At 52.1% G+C, this 23,561-nt stretch overlaps 1 protein-coding gene across 5 annotated transcripts; it reads right to left on the reverse strand.

The window, feature by feature from the left end:
• Positions 1 to 1,414: 1,414 nt before the first annotated feature.
• TMEM240 (transmembrane protein 240) lies at positions 1,415 to 22,136 on the reverse strand. Of its 5 annotated transcripts, XM_042794235.1 has the most exons (6): positions 22,077 to 22,136; positions 21,785 to 21,896; positions 20,223 to 20,511; positions 19,882 to 20,023; positions 8,162 to 8,370; positions 1,415 to 5,067 (listed from the first exon to the last, which is right to left on the reverse strand). In XM_042794235.1, the coding sequence occupies exons 2-6, from the start codon at positions 21,821 to 21,823 to the stop codon at positions 4,919 to 4,921; spliced, it is 828 nt and encodes a 275-aa protein (XP_042650169.1). In that variant the 5' UTR covers positions 21,824 to 21,896; positions 22,077 to 22,136; the 3' UTR covers positions 1,415 to 4,918. The 5 variants fall into 5 exon arrangements, with proteins under 5 accessions (XP_042650169.1, XP_042650173.1, XP_042650171.1 ...); XM_042794239.1 differs by lacking the exons at positions 20,223 to 20,511; positions 21,785 to 21,896; positions 22,077 to 22,136 and adding an exon at positions 21,124 to 21,315 and having other exon boundaries at positions 19,882 to 19,988; XM_042794237.1 differs by lacking the exons at positions 20,223 to 20,511; positions 21,785 to 21,896; positions 22,077 to 22,136 and adding an exon at positions 21,120 to 21,315 and having other exon boundaries at positions 19,882 to 19,988.
• Positions 22,137 to 23,561: the final 1,425 nt, after the last annotated feature.

The following is a 23,561-nucleotide window of genomic DNA, read 5'->3' on the forward strand; positions in this document are numbered from 1 at the left end:
GAAAATGAGGTAGAGAGTAGCATGAGAGTAACTAAAACCACCCCACCGTGCTGCGAATGTCTGGGACATGCGTTCTGGGCTCTCTTCTGGGTTTTTACTGTTTATTGATTGGTGCTGCCAGATACCTCAGCCAGGATGGGCCAGTTGATGTGTCCCTGGCTGGCTCAAGGGCCAGCTGAGCAGTGAGAGGGCACGGTGGATGGATGGATGGATGGATGGATGGATGGATGGATGGATGGATGGATGGATGGATGGATGGATGGATGGATGGATGGATGGATGGATGGATGGATGGATGGATGGATGGATGGATGGATGGATGGATGGAAGGAAGGAAGGAAGGAAAGAAGGATGGAAGGTGGGATGGATGGATGGAATCACAGCAGACACCTTCCCAACCTGGTCCTCAAAGGAGAAGGATCCTTCTCGTTGTGTCAGAGCAGCAGGCCCAAGAAGGCATGCGTAGTATCTGCGTCTACTCTGGGCTACACCTGAAGTCCTGTGTGTGGTGGCTTTGGGCTCTTCCTTTCCTCTCATTCCTGAAGCGAAGCGATGTGCAGCTCTGCTAGCTCCTCCCTGGCACAGCACCACTTCCACCTGTGGTGCATTGGGCCTTTTCTCATCCCTTCCTTCCACACACCCATCCTGTTGTAAGCCACTGACTGTGGTGGAAGGACAGATGTCAGCTAGGACACAACTTGGAGGAGACAACCAATCTGACAGGCCTGCTGTTTAGTGTGTGGCTCTCTGGAGAAGAAAGAAAGTGGAAAGAGGGTTGGCAGAGAATGGGTTTAGCTTTACGCTGCCTCAGGGATCTCGCTGCCTGGCAAGGGGTTTATTCAGCAGTGCTGGTAAGCGGCAGCTTGAATTTAAGAAGGAGCTACTGGTTGATACAATGGATTCCATCAGCCTCTGCTTTTCTCCAGCTGTCTTTCCACACCTCTCCTTTGCAGCGGGTCCCAACCACCAGCACATACCCATTCAGTGTGCAGGCAGCCAAACCTAGGCTCCTCGCACCAAAACTGCAGGAGAGTGTTTCCAGTGCTAATCCCAGCTCTGAAGAATTGGCACATACAGTTTTAAGCTCTGTGTCTGCTCTAAAAATAGCCCCTCCTGAGGCAGCACAAAATTCCCCCCACTATCTAATTCTGCAGAAGCCTCCCTCAAAGCATCTGGTGGATGAGTGCTAAGACATGGTGCACACTTCCCCCTCCTTTGTCCCTACAGAGCTGCCATTACAGACACAGCTGCCAGCTGTAAGCTTTGCAACCCCATGTTTTCTCTTCCCCAGGTTCTGACCAGCATCCTGCCTAGCCCTGACCTTGTTGTGTCAAATCCCTGATGCCAAAGTCACTTTCTCCTAACTGAACCCTCTTTGTTTGGGGTTGTTGCTGGGTTTGGGTTGTGGTGTTGTTGTTTGGATCTGTTGTTTTTCTGTTTTGTTTTGTTTTGTTTTGTTTTGTGTGTGAAGACTGGATCAGAGGCAAGAGAACAACAGACAAGTCAACACTAGTACATCTCAGACAATTAAACAAGGAGAAAACACCCTCACAACTAGACAAAAGCAAAACGAACACATGCACAGGAGAAGAAGACAGTGCAACAGCAGACTTTACAGACAACTGAGCTGCGAGCAACAGGAGCAACCTCACTTGGACAGAGGAACAAGAGACCACGAAGTCAGACATTGTTGGTAAGGCTCACACCTCGAGCAGAGCCAGCTGAGGGGACGGGACAGGGACAGGAGTGTCGCTGTCAAGCAGAGAGAGCATGTGCTGCGTGGGGCAAGACATCGCTGGTACTGGGGTTCTGCCATACTCAACACCCAGCTGCCTCTTTGACCTTCTGCTTCTCTGTGGGGGCTTGTAATCTCATTCCCCCAAAGAGGAGATGTGGCAGACATTTGGCTGTTGGGAAAAACAGTCGTTGAAATCACCCCTGCACAGAGGATGCACCAGATCTCATGGGTCAGGAATAGGACCTGGCCTTACTGCATGGGAAGGAACTTTGCCCCTTAGTTAATTCTCATCCTTAATAAAGGCCTAGTCAGTTCCCCAGGATTAATCCCACTGGTTTAGCGTGTGCTGGGACAAACATTGCTCTATGAGGGTATTCCTGGTTTCCTTGGATTTAAGACCAGTGAGTTATTCCTCATAAATTTAATTGCACTGAGAATGCATTTTGTCTTAATTTTTGACTAAGTGTTAACAAGAGCTAGGCTCACAAGGTAATAGCTGCAGACACAGCAGATTAAAGAAAAGTCTGTTCTTAAACAATGGGGCTATGTACCAAGTAGGAATTTTTTTTTTGCTCTTCCAGAGCCTCAGATTTTTCTGAAATTCTGGTGTGAATCAGACTTAATCAATGTGAGCCATCACTTCCCTCTTTGCAGCTGTAAGGTTCATATTTAATGATATTTCAACTAAGGTCAGTTGCTAGAGCAGGGCAGAACCAGACTTTCAATTCAGTCTGAGTTTAGGTCACTGCCTTTAGTCTCTCTTGTGACAGGTTCCAAGTGGAAAGATTATTTAAAGTGCTTTTTTTCCCATAACTAGTTCCAGCAACTCAGTCTTTGTCCTTATCATGATGGAATTTTCTCCCCTGCAAAATGTTGTCCCAGCTGAAGACATGTCCATGACATGTACCTGTTTTACACCACGGTACCTATTCCTTGCTGCCAGTTAAGGGTGTGCTGTCACCCAAGGGCAACCCCAACTGTGGCTTGGCCAGAGCTCATCGGGCGCTCTCAGAGTAAGACTCCTCTGAAGTGAGCAGCCTGAGGATGAGTCCACACAGTCAAACACCCAAAGCTCATACAGGGAGGGAGGCTGCAAAGCCATGTGGCTTGGAAAGGAGCTGCTTAAGGAAAAGTCTTTCTTTAGATACTAACAGGTGGCTGCAGACATTACAACCATAGGAAGTCCTGAATGACAGACAGTCAAGCAGACAGACATAAGTATAGACCGGGCAAGTATTTAGGCCCAGGCAGAAACTGGGGCTCCAAGACAAGAGGCACTAGGGAAGAGCAAAGGTAGGAATGGCAGAGAAACGGGTAGGTTTGGCTTCTGGGCAGCTTTGGGGTTTGTCAATAACTGAACTGATCCTGGGCATAGGAAACAATGAAAAAAAAAAAACAAACTAAGACACAAAAGCTGAATGGGGAAGGAGAAGAGCAGGGAATCATGATGTCCTTTTCCCTTCACAGACATTGTGATCAAACAATTGGAGGCCATTGACAGAATCAAGTAAGTCATAGAAGAAAATAGCAGTTTCTGATAATATTCATCATCCTTTTGTTCTGGATGTTTTCCTCATTTAAGCACAAGCCCACTCAGTACAAAATGATGAATGAAGGAGAAATGATTGAGTTTCAGGGCTACCACCTTGAATCCTTGGGGCTAGCATCTCCCTCCCTTACTCCTCTCAGTAGAAGTCTCTCTTGGGCCACTGCTGACTGCTGCCCAGCATGTGCAAAAGCAAGGCAGTCTGTGCACATTTGCTTCTCTCCCCCAGCAGAAAATGACTGCCAGAGGAACAGGATCCCACTGCACTGTCCAGGTGCACCACGGGCTTTATCAACTCCTTCAGGCAACTCTGCCTGGAAGTGGAGGTGGTGTCTGGGTGTGGAGGTTGGTTTCAGACACTTGGTAGCTACCCTGAAACCCACACCTAAGCTGTGACCAGGGGAAGCAAAGGCAAAACCATGTTAGGGCATCCTCATACTTTGATTCAACCCATTATTGGGACATTGGACTCTGTAGATGAGTTTGGCTTCAGGCCCACATCTCTCTGTGGTCCTCAAGCCAAGCCCAGGCTGCTGCTGAAGTGCTATTTCAGCTCGGAGCAGTAACAGAAGAAGAGAGGTGGCTGTTCATGGGCAGGAAGAGTGAGACTGTTAACAGGACCCTCTCACTGCGTTGTCAGTGTTTCTCAGGGGGTATTAATCAGGGCCTCAGGCTCGCCCTCTGAGAAGGGGGAGAGCAGCTCCCTTCCTCCCAGGCAAGGGGTGGGTGGTGTTTATGCAGCAGAGGGGTATGATCAGGGTGCAAGTCAGATCTAACACCATTCAACTCGATACACTTCTCCCCACGTATCAGGAGCAACTCCTCTCTAGCATTAGGGAAGAATAACAGCACTGACATCAGCAAGGTACCACCAGTATAAAAGTGGTGTAAACCAGGCAGCACCAGACCTGTTAAATGGACTGATACCTTATGGTACTGTTCCCCTGGTACTAAGATTTCTTGGATTGCTTAAGGCAGGTTTCAGTGTATAGCAATGCAAACAACAAATCAGTTACATATTCCCAGGACTTCCTTCCCCCACAGCAACTCCCAAAAACATGAACCAAAGCAAAAGGGGCACTGTGCCTTCACAACCAGCTGGCAGCAGTCCCCAGCCAAACCTGTGACCAGCCAAACCATTCTAGCAGCGGAAGGAACAGAGCAGAGCAAAACCAAGCCAAGGGACCAAAGAAACAAGGGACTCGAGCTCCTGGATGAAAAACTGCATCTTCTTCATGTTGTCCCACCTCCATACCCTTGGCCAACACTCCCTGTAGGGTAGCTGGATGTGCAGGACAGCCGTGAATGCCAGGAAAAAGGGGGGGGGTGGGGGGGTGGGTGTGTTGTTGAAAGTATAATGCAAATCTCTTTTCTCGTTTTTGTTTGTCTGCTTTTTACATATATACACAAGTCTGACAATAAAATGTGGAACACAGTGCAATGTCTTGGCTGCGTAGCATCCAGGACTGGCTTAGTTGTGCATCATGGTGTGCCACAGGGACACACAGGATGGATAAGTAAAATTGTGTCCTCGGCTGGCTTCCACAGAGGAGCAAACTAGTAGCTGTTCCCCTGGAAGAAGAGCAAAGTCTTTTTTAAAACCTCACTGCAGTCTCTGGAGGGGAAGGCATTCCTCAGAGGTGCCGCGGGCTAGGGTGCCCGTTATGGTACAGCTTCTGTTTGATGTGCACCATGTTCCCAGTCGCCTCCTCATACTGCCTGTGATGACGTTTTCTGAACTCCTTTAAGTTACAAAATTTTGGAATCCATGACCACGAATTGTCTGGAAGGCAGAAAGGAGAAGGAAGATGAGATATTATAGGAATGGTGAGACCCACGTTCTCCTGCCTTGCCTAGCCCTGTTCCTGGCCTGCCCCACAGAAATCAGGCACTAATAATAGCCTTGGCAAGGCTACCCTGGGGCTCCCCTTCAGACCACACGTTCCCCAGCCTTAGCCCCAGCACTGACCACTCCTCTTCCAGTAAACTCCACCTTTCTCCCCCTTGGTAGGAACCAGCTCCTTGTGATGAGTGCCATGCTCCAGACCACCTCCTCGTGCCTTACTCGCCCTCTGAATGCCAGGCCAGCAGCACGGGCAAGATTCAGCAAAAGCAGGAGCCTCACGCTGATCTCTGCTAATCGCTGTAGCTGGCAGGGAGCTGCTCTGGGGACCGGGCTGCCAGGGAAACAGCAGCACACTGCCGCCGCACACGTACAGTCCCTGTTCAACCCCGGCTCCTTTCTTGTCTTCTGAAACCCTGGCCAACTTCACGTAACATCAGCACAAGCCCCTTTCTGCCCCACAGCCAGTGCAGGCTGGACAATGGCATTTTTTGTATCCAGTATCTCAGCCCATGAACCTTTCCCTGTAGCAATCTTCCAGCTGCCAGTCAGTTTCGTGAGAGCTTTGGGCCATTCCACCCAGGAATACACATTGCCCAACCCCACAAAGGAGAATTTGAAAGGCCCAGAGAACGGCAGATTAACTGTTGCAGCTAGTGTGAGGTGGTACGTGACTGCTCTGACCAGCACTGCAGCTACTGTGAATCTCAATCTGATGTCTGAGTGTCTATAGAATATTTTCTATTTTAAGAAATCCCTTCCATGAGAAAGGAGCTATAGGGTATTCTAGCAGACCCAAATTTAAGCTGATCATGCCTCAGTGTGACATTGAGTCATTGTTAAGTGGTGCTTACGTATTTCAGGGAGAGCTCTACATTGTGTACCAGTATAGCGTTTTGTATTACCCCTATCTCTCACAGTCATAGGCACCATTTCTTTCTTAGAAGGAAATTTAAGCTTAGGTTCTGGTTCAACAAAGAAATAGGTACCCTTTCTGCTTACTGTCTTTAAAATGACTAGTTTTGCATAGTTGATTTAAATGAACAGGGAATACCTAGAAGCTCAACATCCGTTATTTTGCTCCAAATCCCCCAATGATTTTCCAGCCTGCCTTTAGTGAAATGTGCTCAGCACAGCACACAAGCACACTGTTTTCTCCTTGGACGGAACAGTTCAGTGCACATCAAAACCTTTCCAGTAAAGAGACCTCATGTCCCATTGCACAGTATACACTGGAAACCTCATCTCTGGATTAGACAAGGAGGCTTCCAAGGTCTCTTCTACCACACATTTGATTGTGGGGACACAGGGTGCTTGTTAACAGATCCAGGAACAGGGCAAGCACACAGCTATGGAACAGCCAACCTGGTTTAAGAGCAGACAGGACCCGTGTCGCTGGTGCAACACCGCGAAGACAGCACTAAGGGGCCATGTCTCAGGCCAAAGAGGGTGTCAGCTGTCTGCATCACAAAAGGGGCACTGCCAGTGGGCTTGCAATGGGAAGGAAAAACTGGGTGCAAAGTAATTCTGCGTTCATTTTCAGGAAAAATGTATCTGCACGGTCTATTACACCATTGGCCAGCCCCTTCTTAAAGCCTTAGAATATGCATACACAGGGAGGAAAAAATTTTTAAAAAGAAAAAGAAAAAAGATGGTTCGGCTTAAATACTAAATTAATTACCAGCATTAGCCTTAATTACTACAAATAAAAATCTATGCAGTATCCCTTCAGAGGAAGGCAGGTTAGGTGGAGATAACCTGTCTGTAGCTCATGGCTCCATAAAGAAAGGCAGCAGCTCTGTAGAACCATATCGCTGTACTCTCCCTAGCACCTCGCCCAAGGATGGCTCCTGCCAGCCCCGCTGCCTTCGTGAGCACCAACGCGATCCCAGCCCCGGGTGGTCTCATCAAAACCAGGTGTCACAGCCTCCAGACTGGCTCCTACCTTCGATCTCACTGGAAACTCTGACGATTAGCCTGCTGCTTGGGAAATGACAGCAACAGAGCCTCAAGAGAGTCCTGATTCAGAAACTGCTGAAGCAGGCTGCTGGGGATTTAGGAAGACTAATAAGAAATTAATATCTTGATTTGAGTTTTTAGAAAGAGATAGTTCACTTCCCTAATTAGAATTTCTTGCAGGTTTACAGATAAATCTTTCTCTTGCTCATTTCTCCTCTTCCTCTGAGTTGTAATTTAACAGACACCATCAGTCAGAGTTAGAGAGACTGAGATTTATAGGTACAGTGTTATGGAATTTCAAATCATTCAATATTTTAATAGCTTTTCTGTCTTTTTTCCCCTTCCAACAATTAAAGTCCATGGGATACCCGTGCTGAGAGATCAAAGAGGGGCAGAGAGGCCCTCTGAAGGAAAGTCTTTTGGTCACTCTCAGGATGCTAGTTCAGGATGCAAAGCTAGCTGGCCCAAAGACTAACTCATATGGCTAACACTTTTCTCTGTGGGGCTGATGTCAATACTGAAAAAATCTTGGCACATCTGGAACAGCAATGAGGATGGGGAAACCTCAGCTGCTGCATCTCCGACACAACATAGAAACATCTGTCATAGTCATCACATTGTCACAAGTTTATACAACCAACAAGAGACCTGCACTCCATAAGCATGTGCCTGGCTGCAAATTATATGCACAAAAAAAAAAAAAAAAAATTAAAAAAAATCCAGATTTCAGGGAAGTTTTGTCTGGCCTGAAAATATCCTGCCCACATGTGCAGACATACAACCACCATCTGCCAGCCTGCCTACGGGTAAACATGTTGCTTTCCATCAAACACCCCTTTGCACCAACACATACTTTACACTTTCCAAAGCAGAGCCCTCAAGGCTCCTCAGCTGGCTCCCTCCATGCAAACGTTCCTGATTGTATAACCAGGGCTAGGGTAGGGCTGGTCAGGCCGGTGCCAAATCCACATGGGCCAAATGCTGCAAGGCTGTTGCCCTCCTGCCTCCACACCAGCCTCGCAGGATAGGGCAAGGGGTTGAGGAAGGAGAAGGGAGCCCGTGAGGCTGCACTTACCATACCGTCGGCTAGTTCTCCAGGCTCGCACTGCATAATGGAGAACCCCATCCATCCACACCAGAAACCAGCTTATACAAAAGCCCAGCAAAAGTCCCAGCATCAGATCAATCTCTTGCTTGGTTACATTGTCAGTCACAAAGTAATTCTCCGAGGAGTCCACCACTGACTGATCCCCATCATATGGAATAACATAATGGACATGATGCCTGTTGCAGAGAACAGAAACAAGGAAAAGCATCAGTGGAGAAGAGCAGAGTACCATTTCCACCCAGCACCGGCTCCTGTGGCCAGGGGCTGGTTTAACACCATTCCTTCAAGTTTCTACCCACATTCCTGGGAGCAGAAGTGCTGTCTTGGCTTTTTGAGCTCGTCAGCAGAGGAATTGGCAGAGCATGAGGTAAAAAAGTATAGAAACCTGAACCCACGCCTGGAACTTGTGTCATGTTCCTGACCCAGGAATGTGCCTAAGTTTGTCATCTGTAAACTGAAAGATAATATTAAGGACAGCATGAGGTTGGAGTGGTCACCCCCCCAGAGATGTAAAGGGCACTACTGCATTCATGTTCACAGGCAGAGGTCAATAACACTGCTCCAGTGAGTACACACAGTCTGAGAGGGCGGCTGTGCAGCCCTGCAAATGCAAACATAACCTAGAGAACGTTAGAGCCGTCCTCTGCTCCGCAGCACTGCCACTGCTAGCAGCTCCGCGGTGCTTCTCCAGAGGTGTGCCGTGCTGCCTGGTGCCCCACCTCTCCGAGTGAAATGAGAATCATACCCATCCCATATTAGAGCAGCACATGTTTACCACCACGGAGGAAGTACCTGACAGCATGCCTTGAATTCATCCTCAGGCAGAGACCCTGCAACCTATCACTTCTGGAGAAGTCATGCAAGCTCTAAAACCATCTCAGGTTCTCCTGCTGCATGACTGGGGTGGTTTGGGAAGCAGGGTCTCCCTCATCCTCCTCAAGGAACAGGCAGCAATTACTGCCTGTAGCAGACAGTAAGAAATCTCTCTCAGCACAGGAGCAGCCAGCAAGCCTGCCTTTAGTGCCCCGAACGCCACCTGGGATAAACGCAGCTCCAGCTGAATCCCTCCTGCAGCATCCTGGCTCAGCGAGGGCTCCTGGCCTGACCCTGCAGCTCATCCCACCCTTCATCTCTTCCTGGGGACACGGCCAGAGGCTTGGCCTGACTTTGTGTCGTAGCCAGTCTCCAAAAAAAAAAAAAAATAAAAGCCCTCAGCTTCATGCTGTCCCCAAACAGCACAGCACAGAAGGGCAGCGGATGCCCTGCCTGCCAACACGCGCGGCGGCATGCAGCGGGGAGGGCTGGTGTGCCACAGGCTGCCGGGGTCCTTAGGGGCAAAGCATGGACTTGAGCTTTCAGAGACTTCGGTGTCTCTCAGGGATCCTGGAGAGGCTGTCCCCATGCCGTCTGCCAGACAGACGATTAGGTTCATTTGTGCAATGAGGTGATAGAGATCAAGCACGGGATGATGCTGAACTGCTTGAAAGACCCTGGTTAACTTGGGAAAAGCAGGGAAATGGCAGGGATGGAGTGAGGGAGTTGTAGAGTAGGAAAAAAATAAGGCAGGTCTGTGGGGGCTGAATGGGAGGGGACCAGCTGTGACAGGTTTGCTGAGCATGTGGGATAGGAGGATCCCAGGTGACAGGGCATGCAGGATGCAAAGCAAAACTGGAAGCAAGCTGCCCTGGAGCCTCTGCATCTGCTTTAAATGGCTCTTAACTTTCCCTGAGAGCAGCCAGGAGCCATGAGGCTGCCCAAGCTCTGTGCTTAGCCATCCCACCTCCTCCCGCTGCCTGATTTAGAAGCAGGAGCTGCCTGGGCTGGCGCTGTCACTGCTGCTGGGGAGCCCAGGAAGGGTCAGGCAGCCCCGGCGAGGTGTGCTCAGCAGCCCACCGTGCCTGCCAGCACCGCTAAGGTGGCACGAATCAGACCACCACAACAGTCCTGGCACTGCAGCACAGACGTATCACCAGTGCTCCCAGCTCAAGGTCAGGGCCCAGTTGCATGGGATCTCCCCAGCATCTCCCCCCACCAGCATCACCAGCACTCATGGCCCTCCCACATCCATGGACCCAGCCCTGCTCCGACAGGCAGGAGAGGAGGCAATCGCTGGAGGCCTCTGAATATGCATGAGGTGCAGGTTGCTCAATAATCATGCCTGAGAAACGTCCAAATATTTACACAAACAAACCTCCACTCAAAAGAACCTACTGAAAACAGCCCTAATCTCAGCAATGACTTAATGGAGGCCACCTGCACCAGAGGCACCAGCTCCCGGCAGATCAAGGCATGTGGGGCTGGTGTACAACCTGGTGCCATGGCATGTGGGGGGTGGAAAAGGCTGTGTGGCTGAGAAGCCCATCTAACCATGCTCCTGCTCTCTAGGACTGCTCCCATCTGCACCCAGCAAAGGCCCCAGTCCTAGGGATGAAACCGGGCTGGGTAGCAGAAAGGAGCTGCATCCAGGCCAGCTCTGATGGCAGCTCAGAGTAACCTTGCCTCCTTTTACTGGTGGGTTTGTAACCAGAGATGGGTTTCTTTTTTCCCCTCATTTGGCTAGGGAAAATCTAGAAGGTAGAGGGTGTGTGAGGGAGGGGTCCCAAAAAGGGAGTTCTTATTCATGAATGGGAGGGCTCCCACTAATTTAAAGAACACATCCAAGGAGCTCTGCAGAAGGGGAAAAGGCAAGCCTCACACATACTTCCCATGTGTCATGCTCTCCTCATCACTGCCAGGGCTACCTGGCAGGCCCTTAATTTACTCCCTTTTGCTTCTTGCAGTACAGAAACAGCCTAAGGGCTGAGTCCAGAAACACCTCCAGAAACCTAAACTCCTTGAAATGATCAAGAACTTGAGTGCCTCAGCAGGACCTGGTAGGTATCTCCTCTGCATCGTTGTGTCACATCCCACAGGGCTATCCAAAGCCTCCCCGTGCAGAGCATCACTAACACGCAGCCACTTCTGGGGCCGAGAGAAGCAAAACTTCCCAACACATCAAAGTCAGACCCATTTCTAGGAAGTGAGTGCACACCTGTCTCCACACACGAGGTGGTTTTTGCAGAGAGTCTCAGCCCTGTACTAGAAGAGGGTCCTGGAGTACACTCCTCCACTGCCAAACTTCCCCCAGGACTCAGGAGCAGGGATGTGCCTGTAGCACTCGCACGTGCACACACACACAACACACCAGCGGTTTTTCCTACCACACAGTCTGTTTTCTTCACAGCTCTTGTTCTCTGCTTGCAGAGCCTTGAGGGAAGGGACACAGTCACCTCTTCCCTGCCTTGTCCCTCTCCTCAGTGCTGGCTGACTCTGCACGCTGGAGTGGGACCTCCTCCAGCTCTCCCAGCTTCCTGTAGCCATCACAGGGCTGACCAGCACCTTGGGGTAGCAGTAAGGGTCTGACACTCCTTTTGTGTTGCAGCTCCCTTTTTATGTGCAGGGGACTGTCCCCTGAGTCCAGACTCAGAGGTGAAGTCCCTATTTCTGCCCTGCAGCTTTCATAAAACCACAGAATCACAGAACAGTTGAGGTTGGAAAGGACCTCTAGATTTAGAACTAGAGGCTGTGGAGGGAGTGGAGCAGACAGAAAGGCAACACAACCAGCTCTGGGATGCAACTGAAGTTGTCAACAACTGTTTTCAACACAACCACTCTAACGTGACTGGAGCAACATCTCTGCATACCCATAAGCCATAAGGCACATCTCAGACAGATAACGGAGGGAGAAAGCTCCAGGAAAGGGTGGCTGGTTGACCCTTTCTCACTGTTTGTGTGTGGGTCAAAGTGACCATTGGCTTCCAGCATTCCATAAGGAGGGATTCAGTCCCCTCAGTATCCCTATGCCAGCCCTTTGCCTCTACAGCTTGTGGGCTGGTCATGCTCAGAGAAGGGAGTCAGTCCTGGTGTACAGTGAGCCATCAAGAAGTCCAAAGGTGATTCATGTGAGGCAAAATTCAACAGAGAGCAAAAACTTTGACCTATCTGGATTCGGCAACTTAATTTTCCAAGTATTAGAAATCAAAGTTGGATCCCAGGTGCAAATTTCCTTAAAAGAAACCAGAAAGCACCCGAGGCCCTGCACTGATACCTTCCAGACAGCTTTTGGGAACCCTAAGTTACCTGAGTAGTTCCTGTGCAGCGGAGATGCCAGTGCTAGGTTTCCACTCCACAGAGTTTTCTGGAAAAGGTTTAGCAAGGCTCAGGGAAGATTAATTTTTCCTGGTATTGCAACAGTTGGAAGATCTGGGCTGCAGGGATTTTTATGCTTTGTTTTGGTTTAGCCGGACTGAGTAGTGCCACTGAGATGGGGAAGAGAACAGGGACAGACCCCCAGAAGTTTTCTGTTGCAGCTCAAGTCCTTGGGGATGTTACAGGAGTGATTTGGAGACACTGGCACATCAGCACAGCACGTTATTAATAGTGCACAAAGGTCCAGGGTCCCCACCGCATATCGAGGGAATTGGAAACTGGAACGTGGCCTGGATGGCTCTGGGGGCTGGATCCAGTGAGGTAACGGATCACCTCTAAGCTGAGCATAATGTGGGTGCAGCAAACCACCACCATCCCCACACCAGTGCACTTCCAGGGAGGGCAGACAGCGCTGGAGGCCAGGCAGCTCCTCAGAGCAAATGCTTTTGGCCAAACCTTGTTTTCAGAAATGTGGCCCTCCAGGGGCTGACATAACCCTCCAGACAGGGCCCGTTTCATCAAAGACCTGTGAGAAAAGACGAAAATCTCCTTCAGCCTTACATCACCTTAGCCAGCCGTCAAACAACTGACGTGGGTGTGAGGACTCAGGGGTTCACAGCACCCTTGGCTGTGAGAGAGCTGTCACAAAGTACATGCAGTCCTCAAAAGGTAAACCCATGTCCTGACAGTGTTTATTGACAAGAAAAAAGATGTACCAAGTAACTTGAGGGCCAATTTCTTGGCAGTTCAAGATGGGATCAGTTGTCACAACAGATCCAGGCCAAATTGTTCCTACTAGGTTAATCATGCACCACCTCCTTTCATGTGCCATGCACATTCAGTCACACCTAACAGCCATGACCACCCTTGACGTGGTGGAGCTTCCACAGGAAGCAGATGTAATTGTAGGAAAAGAAATGCAACCACGCTTCAGGCCAGAAACACCCTCAAAAGCAGGAGGATCTGGCGATTGTCAGCAGATGCTCTCCTGAAGTAAGTGAGAGCTGGATTTGCTGATCCAGCCCCAGATAAACAGCACTCGGCTCAGGTGAGAAACTGAAGCTGCTGGGCAAAGGGAGCACAGTGTTTGTGTCTGTGCACGTGTGGTTGAGCTGTAGCATCCCTGTCCCCTTTCCCAATCTTTGCAATAAAGGGAGAAGACTTCCTCTCCTCCCTCCCGGGGGAAGCAGTGCAGTGGCTGGAGCAGAGCCTTGGCCAGCATGGCTAGGAAGTTTCTCTACAGAGCTGCCCGAAGCGCTATTGTCCCTTCCAGTGACCTTGTGTGCGCGCTGGCTGCTGCAGCCAAAGCACAGCACGGGAGCCTTTAAAAAAGCGCCACAGATCTGCCATCTGAAACGCAAAGAGCCCGTCACCACCTCTACACTCGCCCCTCGCCGGGGATGTCTGCGTGCCGATGCTCTGGCTCGGCTCAGCTCCCTCCCGGGCAAGGTGTCAGTCTTTGTCGGTCGCAGACATGTCACATCTCCCGGGCTCACGTCGCAGCTCCCACAACCAGGCTGGACTGACCCATTCCCCGTATCTCCAGCTGCAGCAGGATTTGGGGGGGGGGGGGGGGGGGAACAGGGAAGAACATGGCTTACCCTGCCTTGCTGGCCAGCCCCCAAGGCATGCCCCACACAGGGGCTGCAAGCAGAGCCTCCCTGTTCTGCAGCCCTGTCTGACCTTGCAGCCTCTCCCCAAACAGCCCAGCGCCTCCCAGCACCATTCCCAGCAAAGCCAGTCTGCAGACCAGTGCGGGTGGCACCACTGCAGAGGTGAAGACATCTGCCTGGGCCCCCTCACACTGTAGCAGCTGCCAGAAGCCCAGGAAAGGCCTGGAGGCCTCCAGCAATGAGCACTCCCAGCACAACCGCAGAGGCTCTGGGGACAGAGAGGTTCAATGACATTTCCAGAGTGGCTGGGAAAGGAGGAAACAGAGCAAAAATGTACTTTCTGTGTATCTCCTGAGAGCAGTGCTGCTAGCGTGGGACAAGCATTGGCCTGTCCCTCCTCTGGGCACGGAGGGAAGCGTTTGGCCCCTCTGACAGAGTCCAAGGAGCAGCATTATTCAAACCCATGCTGCCGCAAGACAACACTGCTCCAGCACCACCAGCCATCCCTTTCCCAGTCACTGGTGCTGCCAGTGATCCCAGCACCAGGGCAGAGCCCCAACCAGCAGCCACCTCACACGTTTCCACCCCATGCCCAGCCACTCTCCTGGGAAGCAGCCGATTGCGCTGCAGGTCTCCATGCACACCAGTCGCTCAGGAGAGGTCCAGCAAAGCCTTTCCCTGAGCCTTTCCCTGCTGGATCAGAGCCTAGTGAGGACAAATATCCCTCAGAGAGGAAGAACTGACTTGAGGGCTGGCCAGGCCCGCAGCTCTGCTTGCAGGGTATTGGCATCCAGGTAAGGCTGACAATCCTCTCAGTCCTTTCCAACTCCGCTCACAGGGAGACTTTGCCTGGGAGGGGAAGACTCACCCAAGGTCATTCAGAAGGTCAGTGGCAAGGAGAACGCATGCCAGAGCTCCCAAGGTCCCTGTCTGTTCCCAGACAGGGAACTTCCAAGCCCCCCCGGGCTGTTTTGACGGGTCCTTGCTCCATGCAGGTGTCATCTGTTCTCTCCAACTCACCCTGCCTCCACGGATGCCCTTTGGTGATTTTCCTTTGCATGACATCACCCAGCTCCTGAGCTGCTGCCAGCTCTCTGCTTCCAGAGAAGACCCTTTACTGGCTGGGACAGAGACATTCGGACTGGGGCAGTGCCACACTTGTGCTGTCCTCCATAGACCTGCTCTCTCCTGGGAACAGGTACACCCCGAGGAGGCAGGACCAGAGGGGCTGGGCTGCCTGCAGGCAGGCAGGCCCCAGCGTAGTAATTTGGACAGCCTGAATATCTCCACATGCTGAGGACAGAAAGTGCCAAGCTCCCCCAGGGATCTGCTCCAGCAGGCACATCCCTGCATGGCATCGACAGGAGCCAGCAGGAGTGTAAATGTGGCTGTCACCCCTTCTTCCTCCAGCAAGAAGGCAGATGTTAAGAGAGGAACAGTCCCTGTCATACCAGGCGTGCCTGTGCAGGCTCAGTATCAGCACTAGGTGCCAGGGCCAGCCCTGTCTCTCTGCTGGTGTTCTCACTCCGCGCACCATCACTACACCAGCTTCCCTCCCCAGGCAACTGGCAGGACTGTTTTCCCACTAAACAGCTGTAGATGCACTTTGACTGGCCTCAGGGGTTCTGGCAGCTTTGCCCTCCTTGGCTCTAGTGCAGTCAGCAGGGCAGATGAGTGGGAAAGCGCCAGTCCAGCCTGGCAGCGACCCCCCAGCCTGCACAGATGAGCACATCTGCTCCCCCTCACCCCCCAGAGGACTGTCCATATCAGCTCTCAGAGCAGGACTGCTCCCGTGGCAAAGGGACTGTCCAGCCCAGGCTCACTCAAACTGAAAAAAGTAGCTCGGTGGACGTTGCCACTTAGACTGCAAATATGCATCAGCCTCGACAGCCTGTTTCTTTGCACTGGGCGGGAGAGAAGGACAGCTTGCCTGTGCGACTCCAGACACATTACCTGCCAGCACCACACAGCCAGCCAGCCGTGGGGCCCAGTGTCTGCAGCCACTGAAAACTTCCCACAGCACAGCCTTCACAAGCACCCCCTCAGTTCTCCTGTGTCCATCAAGAAGCCACAACTCCCTTCTGACACCACACACCCAAAAAGCACCTGCCTGGGCCCAGCAGAGCGAGGTCACTCTTGTCTCAACAAATTGCTGCCTTGCTTCTGGTGTAAAGCGACAGGCATCAGCTTCAGCCTCAGACAGTCCCGGTGACCCTGACCCCGCAGGGATGTGCACAGCAAGGGTGGAGATCAGCCCTAGTAGTGCCAAGTGTCCAGCGTGCAGCCGCGCATGAAGATGGGTCTGGTTTTCTTCCCCAAATGTCTTGACCCCAGTGACTCTCCCCAGTCACTGCTAACACACTGAGCGCTTAGGAACAGGGGAAAAAAATCCAAGTATAGTCCCCAACTGCAGGAAATGAGGCCCTCGCTACGAGGCAAGGGTTGGCAGAAGGCATTTCAGGAAGAAGTGGGCAGGGAGCCATAAGCTGGAACTCCCTTTCACTTGTCCTCAGACCTTCTTGCTAGGCCCAGTCCCCCATGGAGAGGGGAACAGGCAGAGTCCAGGGAAAGACACATCGTGGCCTGTGGGGAGAGACCCCAGCAACAGCCTCCATGCAAACTGAAGAGCTCTTTGAGGAACACTCTGCCCTGATAGCCATGCACCTGGGCGATTCTAATGATCCTAGGGCCACCAAAATCTGGGCAGATCCTGGGGCACCCCTGGATATGGCTCATGCTGCTGCCTGCCAGCCTCCCACCAGAGACCAGAGCTGGAGGGAGACTCACCATGTCCCAGCTGACCCTTCCCAGGGAGCAGAAAGTGCAGAGAGAAACAAGTGAGGAGAGAGAGCTGGAAAGATGGTCAGGCCCCCATCCCACTGCCAAGGGGGTGGAGATCCGGGCTGCTGATGCACTAATGACACACATCTGCCTTTGGTCCTCCTGCTTGCTGCGTTCTGAGCCAGGAGCCAAATGCCCAGGGCTGCCTGCAGTCTTCCCAGTCTTCTGGCTGGGAAGGGCAATCTGGCATCAAAGAGCAGCAGGGAGAGCCACAGGCTGAAGTCTGGGCTTTTCCCCTGGAGCCTTGCAGGGGTGAGGTGGGACAGAGGTTTGGGAGGGACAGAGCACGGAGCTGGCACCTGAGACACCCACAGTCAGCCCGCGCTGTCCACAGCCACCAGCAGCAAGGCAACAGTTCCCAGCCCCTCACACCGACGTCAGCTCGGTGCAGATGCTGATTCCTTCTGGAGACCACATCCTGCTGTTCCCTGGATGCCCAAGACTAGGGTACTCACAGTCCAGCCTGGGGTGCTTGGACATGGTAGCCCATTCCTGGGGAGGGGTTCCACTCTGATACCCCGAGGAAGAATATAACCAGGATAGGAGAGTGGAAGGAAAACATTTCTGAATGAATTAGTTGGTGTGACAACTGACACTACAACCTAGGCTGGGACAGGAGGGAAAAAATCATCACAGCAGCTCAGCTTATCACACATTAATATTCATTTATTCCATTTCCTCCTTTCCTTCCATTTCTGCAACATTTACTCATTTTCACCATTCCTCCCCACAAGACACTGAACTGCAGCCAGTTCCCTCCACCAAGGACTCCCTTTGGTTATTGGCAAATTAAGAGGCCTTTATCAGTCCCTGGTGCCGCTGTTCACAACAAGCTCCAGGATGCAGCCTTGCCTAGTGCAAGGCAGAATTGCTTATGGCTCATGCTCTGTGTACTCAAGGCCTGCATGCAGAGCACTTGGAGACCTGACAAAAAGGACAAGGCACATTCAGCATCACCTGCCTTTTAAATCAGAGAGCTTGAAACACTAGTATTCAGGCAGCAGGTCAGAACTCACAGAGAACGGGTGAGGATCACAGACCAGCCCTTAGCATAAGGCCACACAAAGTCCCACAGTCTAGGGATGCTTTGTGCAAGTGTCTCCTACATCAGAACATGAACATGTTGAAACCAATGCTCATGCACAACGAGCCCATGCCCAGGAGCAGAGACCAGTACGCTCTTTCTGTTGGCAAGAGCCATTGCTTCTACATACCAAAGGCAACTGTTAAACTTCTGCTTTTTGACTCCCCTCAGATCCATGCTTGACAATTTGGAAGCTGATTTGTGCACTTTCTAAGAAATGACCTAACTATGTTTGGGGAGAGTGCCACGGCTAATTTATCTGCCTCAACAGCATCTCCACAGACATACAGTTAGAGAAGAGAGGAGTGCCCCTGCCACCTTCCCCGACTCGGGCAGAAGGGACACTGCCAACAGCACCAGTGAGACCTGACACCCCTCAGTCACTCAAGACAACGTTAAAGTCTATTACCAGCAGCCAATTTTCACCACCACTGAACACAGCTGTGACAAGTAGAAAGATAAATTGGTTGAAGGGGCAGAGGAAAACTCTCAAACTAGTGAAACACATCAAGACAACTCCAAAAAATTGCCTAAGAAAAATCCAATCCCAGCCAAAAAAAAGTCAAAGACACTGTGGACATTTCTTGCCCACAGTCTTCCCAATCAGCCTTAACACAGAGGTGCCTGAAGTGCCCACAGAGCGGGTAGTTAGGGTCTGCTTACTGGGTTGCTCAGGGCCTGGCTGCATTTGGCCCTCGAGGTGCTGCTTGTAGCTTCACTGCTGTTCTGCCACAGGAGTCTGGGGAGGAACTGTGGAGAGAAAGGTAACGATCACCTTCGGTGAGTGAAGCAGAGTGGAAGGGCAAAGCTGTTTCCCTTTGATTCAGCCATGCACATCCCAGTTCCAGCTCAGCTTCCACACCAGAGGGATGTGATGCCTGGGAGCCAGGATGCAGCTGGGTCCAGAGGAAGCTCAAAGAGGAGTAAAGCCCAATCTAAATGTTGGCTGGGGCAGGAGAGGGCTCCCCCAGCATGTCCTTTAGCTGGCACAGCCTTGTGCTGCTTTACTCCCCCACAGACAAGAAACTCTCCAGCAAGCAGTGAGTAACCAGGCTGGGGGGGGGGGGCTGGGGGGGGGGGGGGAAACGAGGCCTCCAGGAATGCAGGATAAGGATCCCTGACAACAGTCCTGTAGAGAAGAGAGAAATTCAGCTTCCTAAAACTCAGTCCCCCAGGCTCTAACACAGAGAGCAGCCAAAGCCCAGTTGCAAGCTGGGCACCTCGGCAATTACACATGACATGAGAAGCTCTGAGTTGTTTAGGAGAATTAAGCATCGCCAAAGAGCCACGAAGAGAGGTAGGTATTTGTCCAGTCATAAACTTGTACACAGCAAAGGCATTTTTCCTGGCATAGAATCCACCCCGACGCTCTCAGCTTACTAAACGCTCCACAAAAGCACAGACCAGCTACCTCAGTGTCCTCTGTCCAGCACCCTTACAACTCTCAGGAGAAAAACCACGGAGCATTAAAAGCTGATCAAAGATCATAAAGCCTCAACGCGAAACTGTCCTAGACAGCAGCACTCCTTCCTGGACACAGGTCCTCTCTGTTCTCCAAACCCCATTTCGTTTAAGCCACACAACCACCAACTGCAACACCCAGACCACAAGCACACTGAGAAACAACACAGTCCAGTGACAACAAAGGCAAAATAATAAGTGTTTAAATGAAAGTTTCTTGCTTTCCCAGGGCTCACAGATGCATATACACAAGCATGCACATAAAAGAAAATGGACTTCCAGGCCCACAGAAAACTCTTCTTCCAGAAAACCAAACACCCCCTCCCCCCCGTGCTCATGCAGGAGCTGCTGAGGAAGGTGAGACACAGCCAGAATGCAAAGATGGTAGTCCAGCCAGCAGCACCCTGCTGCTGGCCACCACCTCGCTGTGCCTTTCCAGTGAGATGAGGTGGGAAGGGGTTGGGGGGACAGGTGAGAGAGATCTTATGCAGGTAACTTACCTTCCACAGTTGCAGTGACAAACTCGGTCTTCCCCTCTCAGATGCGGTAAGATGTAATTGTGAAATCTGTCCAACAACGCATTCATGTCCATCAAGCAAGCTATTGCCTGTAAGAGCCCATAACCAAGGCATCTGGTCAACTCTGGATGATGGAATAAAACATTGACTCTAGTTTGATTGCCAAAGACTGAAGCAGTCACAAAGAAAATAATCTTTGGTGTTTAATGGGGCGCACACACATGCACACACACGCATACACACCAAGGTGCACAGGCTAAGGGACAGTGCGGGGGGGGGGGGGGGTGGGAATGGAGGGGAGGGAAATAAGCAAAATCTCTTACCATAACGATAGAGGCGCCCAGGATCATGAAAATCATGGTGTTTGCATTCATGGACATCAATAGGGAATTGCCAGCGGTCGGGTCCGTCCGCCCCCGGCCCGCGGACAGCGAGCGGCGGCCGCGCTATTCCGCAGAGCTGAGCCCGGGGCGCATCGCGCTCAGCGCCCGCAGGCTGCGGTGCGGGGCGGTGCGGCGGGGGGCGGCGGGGCACCCCCCGCACACACACACTGCCCCCGTGCCGGGGCTGCCGCGGGCTCCCTTGCCCTGCCCGTTTTATTTTTTTATTTTTCTAGGACGAATGTGACAGGTAAAATAAAATAAAAAAATAAAAAATAATATATATATATATATATATATATCCCCTTCCTCCGGCCTCTCCCCGGCCTCCGCCGAGGGAGGTGGTGCGCCACGTCTCCGGGAGCGGGCACACACCGCCACAAGCACAGCCCTTCATGCAGCAACTGGAAAGCGAGCCAGCCAAAACCGAGGGGGGGTGGGGGTGGGGGGGAGGCTGGGGGAGGAGGAGGCAAGCTGCAAAAATCACCCAGTCCGGGGGAGCCTCATTGCATCCTCTTCCCCGACCCTCCCCCGAAATCACACCTCCCCCCCCCCCCCTTTCCTTCCCGATCGGAGCGGAAAAAAAAAAAAAAAAAAAAAGCCCACAACAAAATCCCAACCACCACCCCAAAAAATACACACACGCCACCCCCCTCCCCTTCTCCGGCTCGGGGCTGCGTGTCCCCGCTGCTCGGCTCCGTGCTGGAAGCCCCCGGCCCAGCCCCTCCCGGGCCCGGGTGGCTCAGCGCCGCCGGCTCTGCACGGGGGAGGGATGCGGGATGCAGCGGGGAGATGCGCCCAGGCAGAGCCGGCCGCCCCCTCCCCACCCCGGGCATTTACCTACGTGGGGAGGTGCTGCTCCGAGAGCGGCTCATTGCGAGCGACAGCAGCAGCGACAGCTCTGCGGACCTGCCCTTGCGGGGCTTCCCCCCGCCTCGCAGCCGCCCGCTTTTCCCGAGCGAAACCCCGGCAGCGGCGCTTGACCGCATTTGGAGTCCCACACGCCATCCTCACCCCGCCCTTCCTCCCGCCCGGGGTCGGCTCCGTCTTCCTCCCAGCCCGGAGGGAGCGCGGAGCCGGCCCCATCCCGCGCCCGGGCACAGCCCCCCCCAACCCCTGCACCCCCCGGCGGGGTGCGATTGGAACCCCGAACTCCGCCGCGCCCCCGCGCTTCCCACGGCACCTCCCTCCCGCCCTCTGCCAGCTGCTTCCCGCCCGGCCCCTCTGGAGGGGGGGGTTTGGGGGTGTGTGTGTGTCTGTATATCTCCCAGCCCTTTGCCCCAGGCCGGCCTGGGTCAGGGCACCCCCTCACCCCCAACACGGGGAAGACTCCTGAAAAGGCAACCAAGGAAGGCAGGGGGTGCCCATCCCTGCTTTGAGCATGTTGGGAGCAACCCCCACCTCTGCCAAGTACCTCCCCCCCGGCCTTGGCCCCCCCTAAGGAAAGCTGGGGTGATGCAGACGCAGGAGGCTCACTCGCTTTTTGTGACCGAAATTAAAATTACCCCATCCAACTTTGGTCCAAGGTCCAAGCAAAAGGTCATGCTTCAGGCTCTCCCACGGTTTTATTTCAGCAAGGTATTTGGTCAGTCCAACTCAGGCCATGGTTAGGAGCTTCTGGAAAAAATAAAAAAATAAAAGTGACCAGCCAATAACTTTTTCCTTGCTTGTTTGTTGGACGGTTTTTATGTAAATCGTGCAGTGTGGATGAACAGAAGAGATTACAGCCACCACGTGGGAAATGCGTGGTAGCACAGAGCTCGATGGTCGTTACGTCCTGTCATGCAGTGCCTTCACCTCCACGTCCTCAGCCTTCTTCAAGGTTAGTTTCACCTTGCTGGAACCCATGTACCATTTATTTTTCAGGCTTCTTGGGGCCATCAAAGTAGAGTTTGCTTGTTCTAGGTTTTGCATTCTTGCATATTTGTTTTCCTCCTGTTCTTCAGGCCATAGTCAGCCTTCTTATGTAATGACTTGTGTTATATAAACTCCATTCTTCAAGGAACAGTCATTAACCTACTACTGGGTATTGAAAATACCAAAATACTGTCACACAATTAAAATCACTAAATGGTGGCCTCAAATTAGAGCACAGATTGCATTGCAGATTTTTTTTTTTTTTTTAATTAAGCCACATACATGAAACATTTGATAAACCAGACACTTCAAGCAAAAGAGCAGTATGGCTGGGGAGGCGCCTCTTGCCGCTATCCTGCCCCCAGACCTCTGCCCCAAGCTGCTTTCACCTCTCACTGAGCTAGGAGGTGGTTTCCACCATCTATATGCAGACCTCAGTGGAAATAATGCAGAGATAATGCAGCTAGTTACTCTGCTAGTTGGAGAAAACACAGGCATTTTTAAAGTAACAGCCAAATAAAAATCACAGGAGAGAACAGACAATCTGAAGACAACTGTCAAGGAATTGTAAGTGAAGTTTTGCCTGGCCCTCCGCCAGCGTTTCCCATCTCCCAGCCATCCCCACAATCCAGGCTGGGTCAGCTCTCCGCTGGGCTTGAGGCACTGAGGAAAGATTTTGTCATTGACCCATGTGTAAGCCGGAGAAGCCCTCTTCCCTTGTTGTCCTTTTGGAGCAGAAGTCCTGGCTGATGGGAATTCCTAGTGCCACTGTTCTTATCATTTCGTTCTGTGAACACTGCAGTCCTGGTTGCACCTAGTGCCCTTCACCTCCCACCGTCAGCTGTAGGGCTGTGCAGCTCCCCGGCAGCCAGCTAACCCCCGCCTGGTCCTGGGTGAAACGGTGCTAATGGACAGGGCAGTGCAAGGGTCCGTCCTTGCGCCCACTGGCACTGCCCGGAGTACAGGATTTACTGAATCTGACAGGCTCCCAGGGCTGCAAATGTGAATTTCATGGCTGCTATCACCACGGGACTTATTAAATCCAGTCGCCACGCAGAACGTTTGAGTTAATGATCGTCTGTGGCACTGAATTACATCAGAAATTCCTTCCCCTCTCTCCTCTTCCTCCTTCAGCTGGCAGGGGTACCAAGCGGCATCTGCCATTCTGCAGCCAGGAACAGCTCACACTTGCTTTACTACAGCATGTCAGTCAAACAGGTCTCCTCATTGTTCTTGCTGGCCTATTTTCAACCCATCCAGACTTGGCTGGACCCTGTGACGCTTGTTTTCTCCCATCCTCCTGACCCCCCACCACCTAGGTTTGCTCCCTAGCCTCGGTACAGACTCTTACCGAGTTTTTCAAGCAGTAGCTCTTCAGAGCAACCTGTGATGGAAACGAGTTCTGCACAGCCATGGCAGGGATCA

Source organism: Tyto alba, unplaced genomic scaffold (genome assembly GCF_018691265.1).
Source record: "Tyto alba isolate M040663 unplaced genomic scaffold, T.alba_DEE_v4.0 Super-Scaffold_20000042, whole genome shotgun sequence".
NCBI lineage: Eukaryota > Metazoa > Chordata > Aves > Strigiformes > Tytonidae > Tyto > Tyto alba.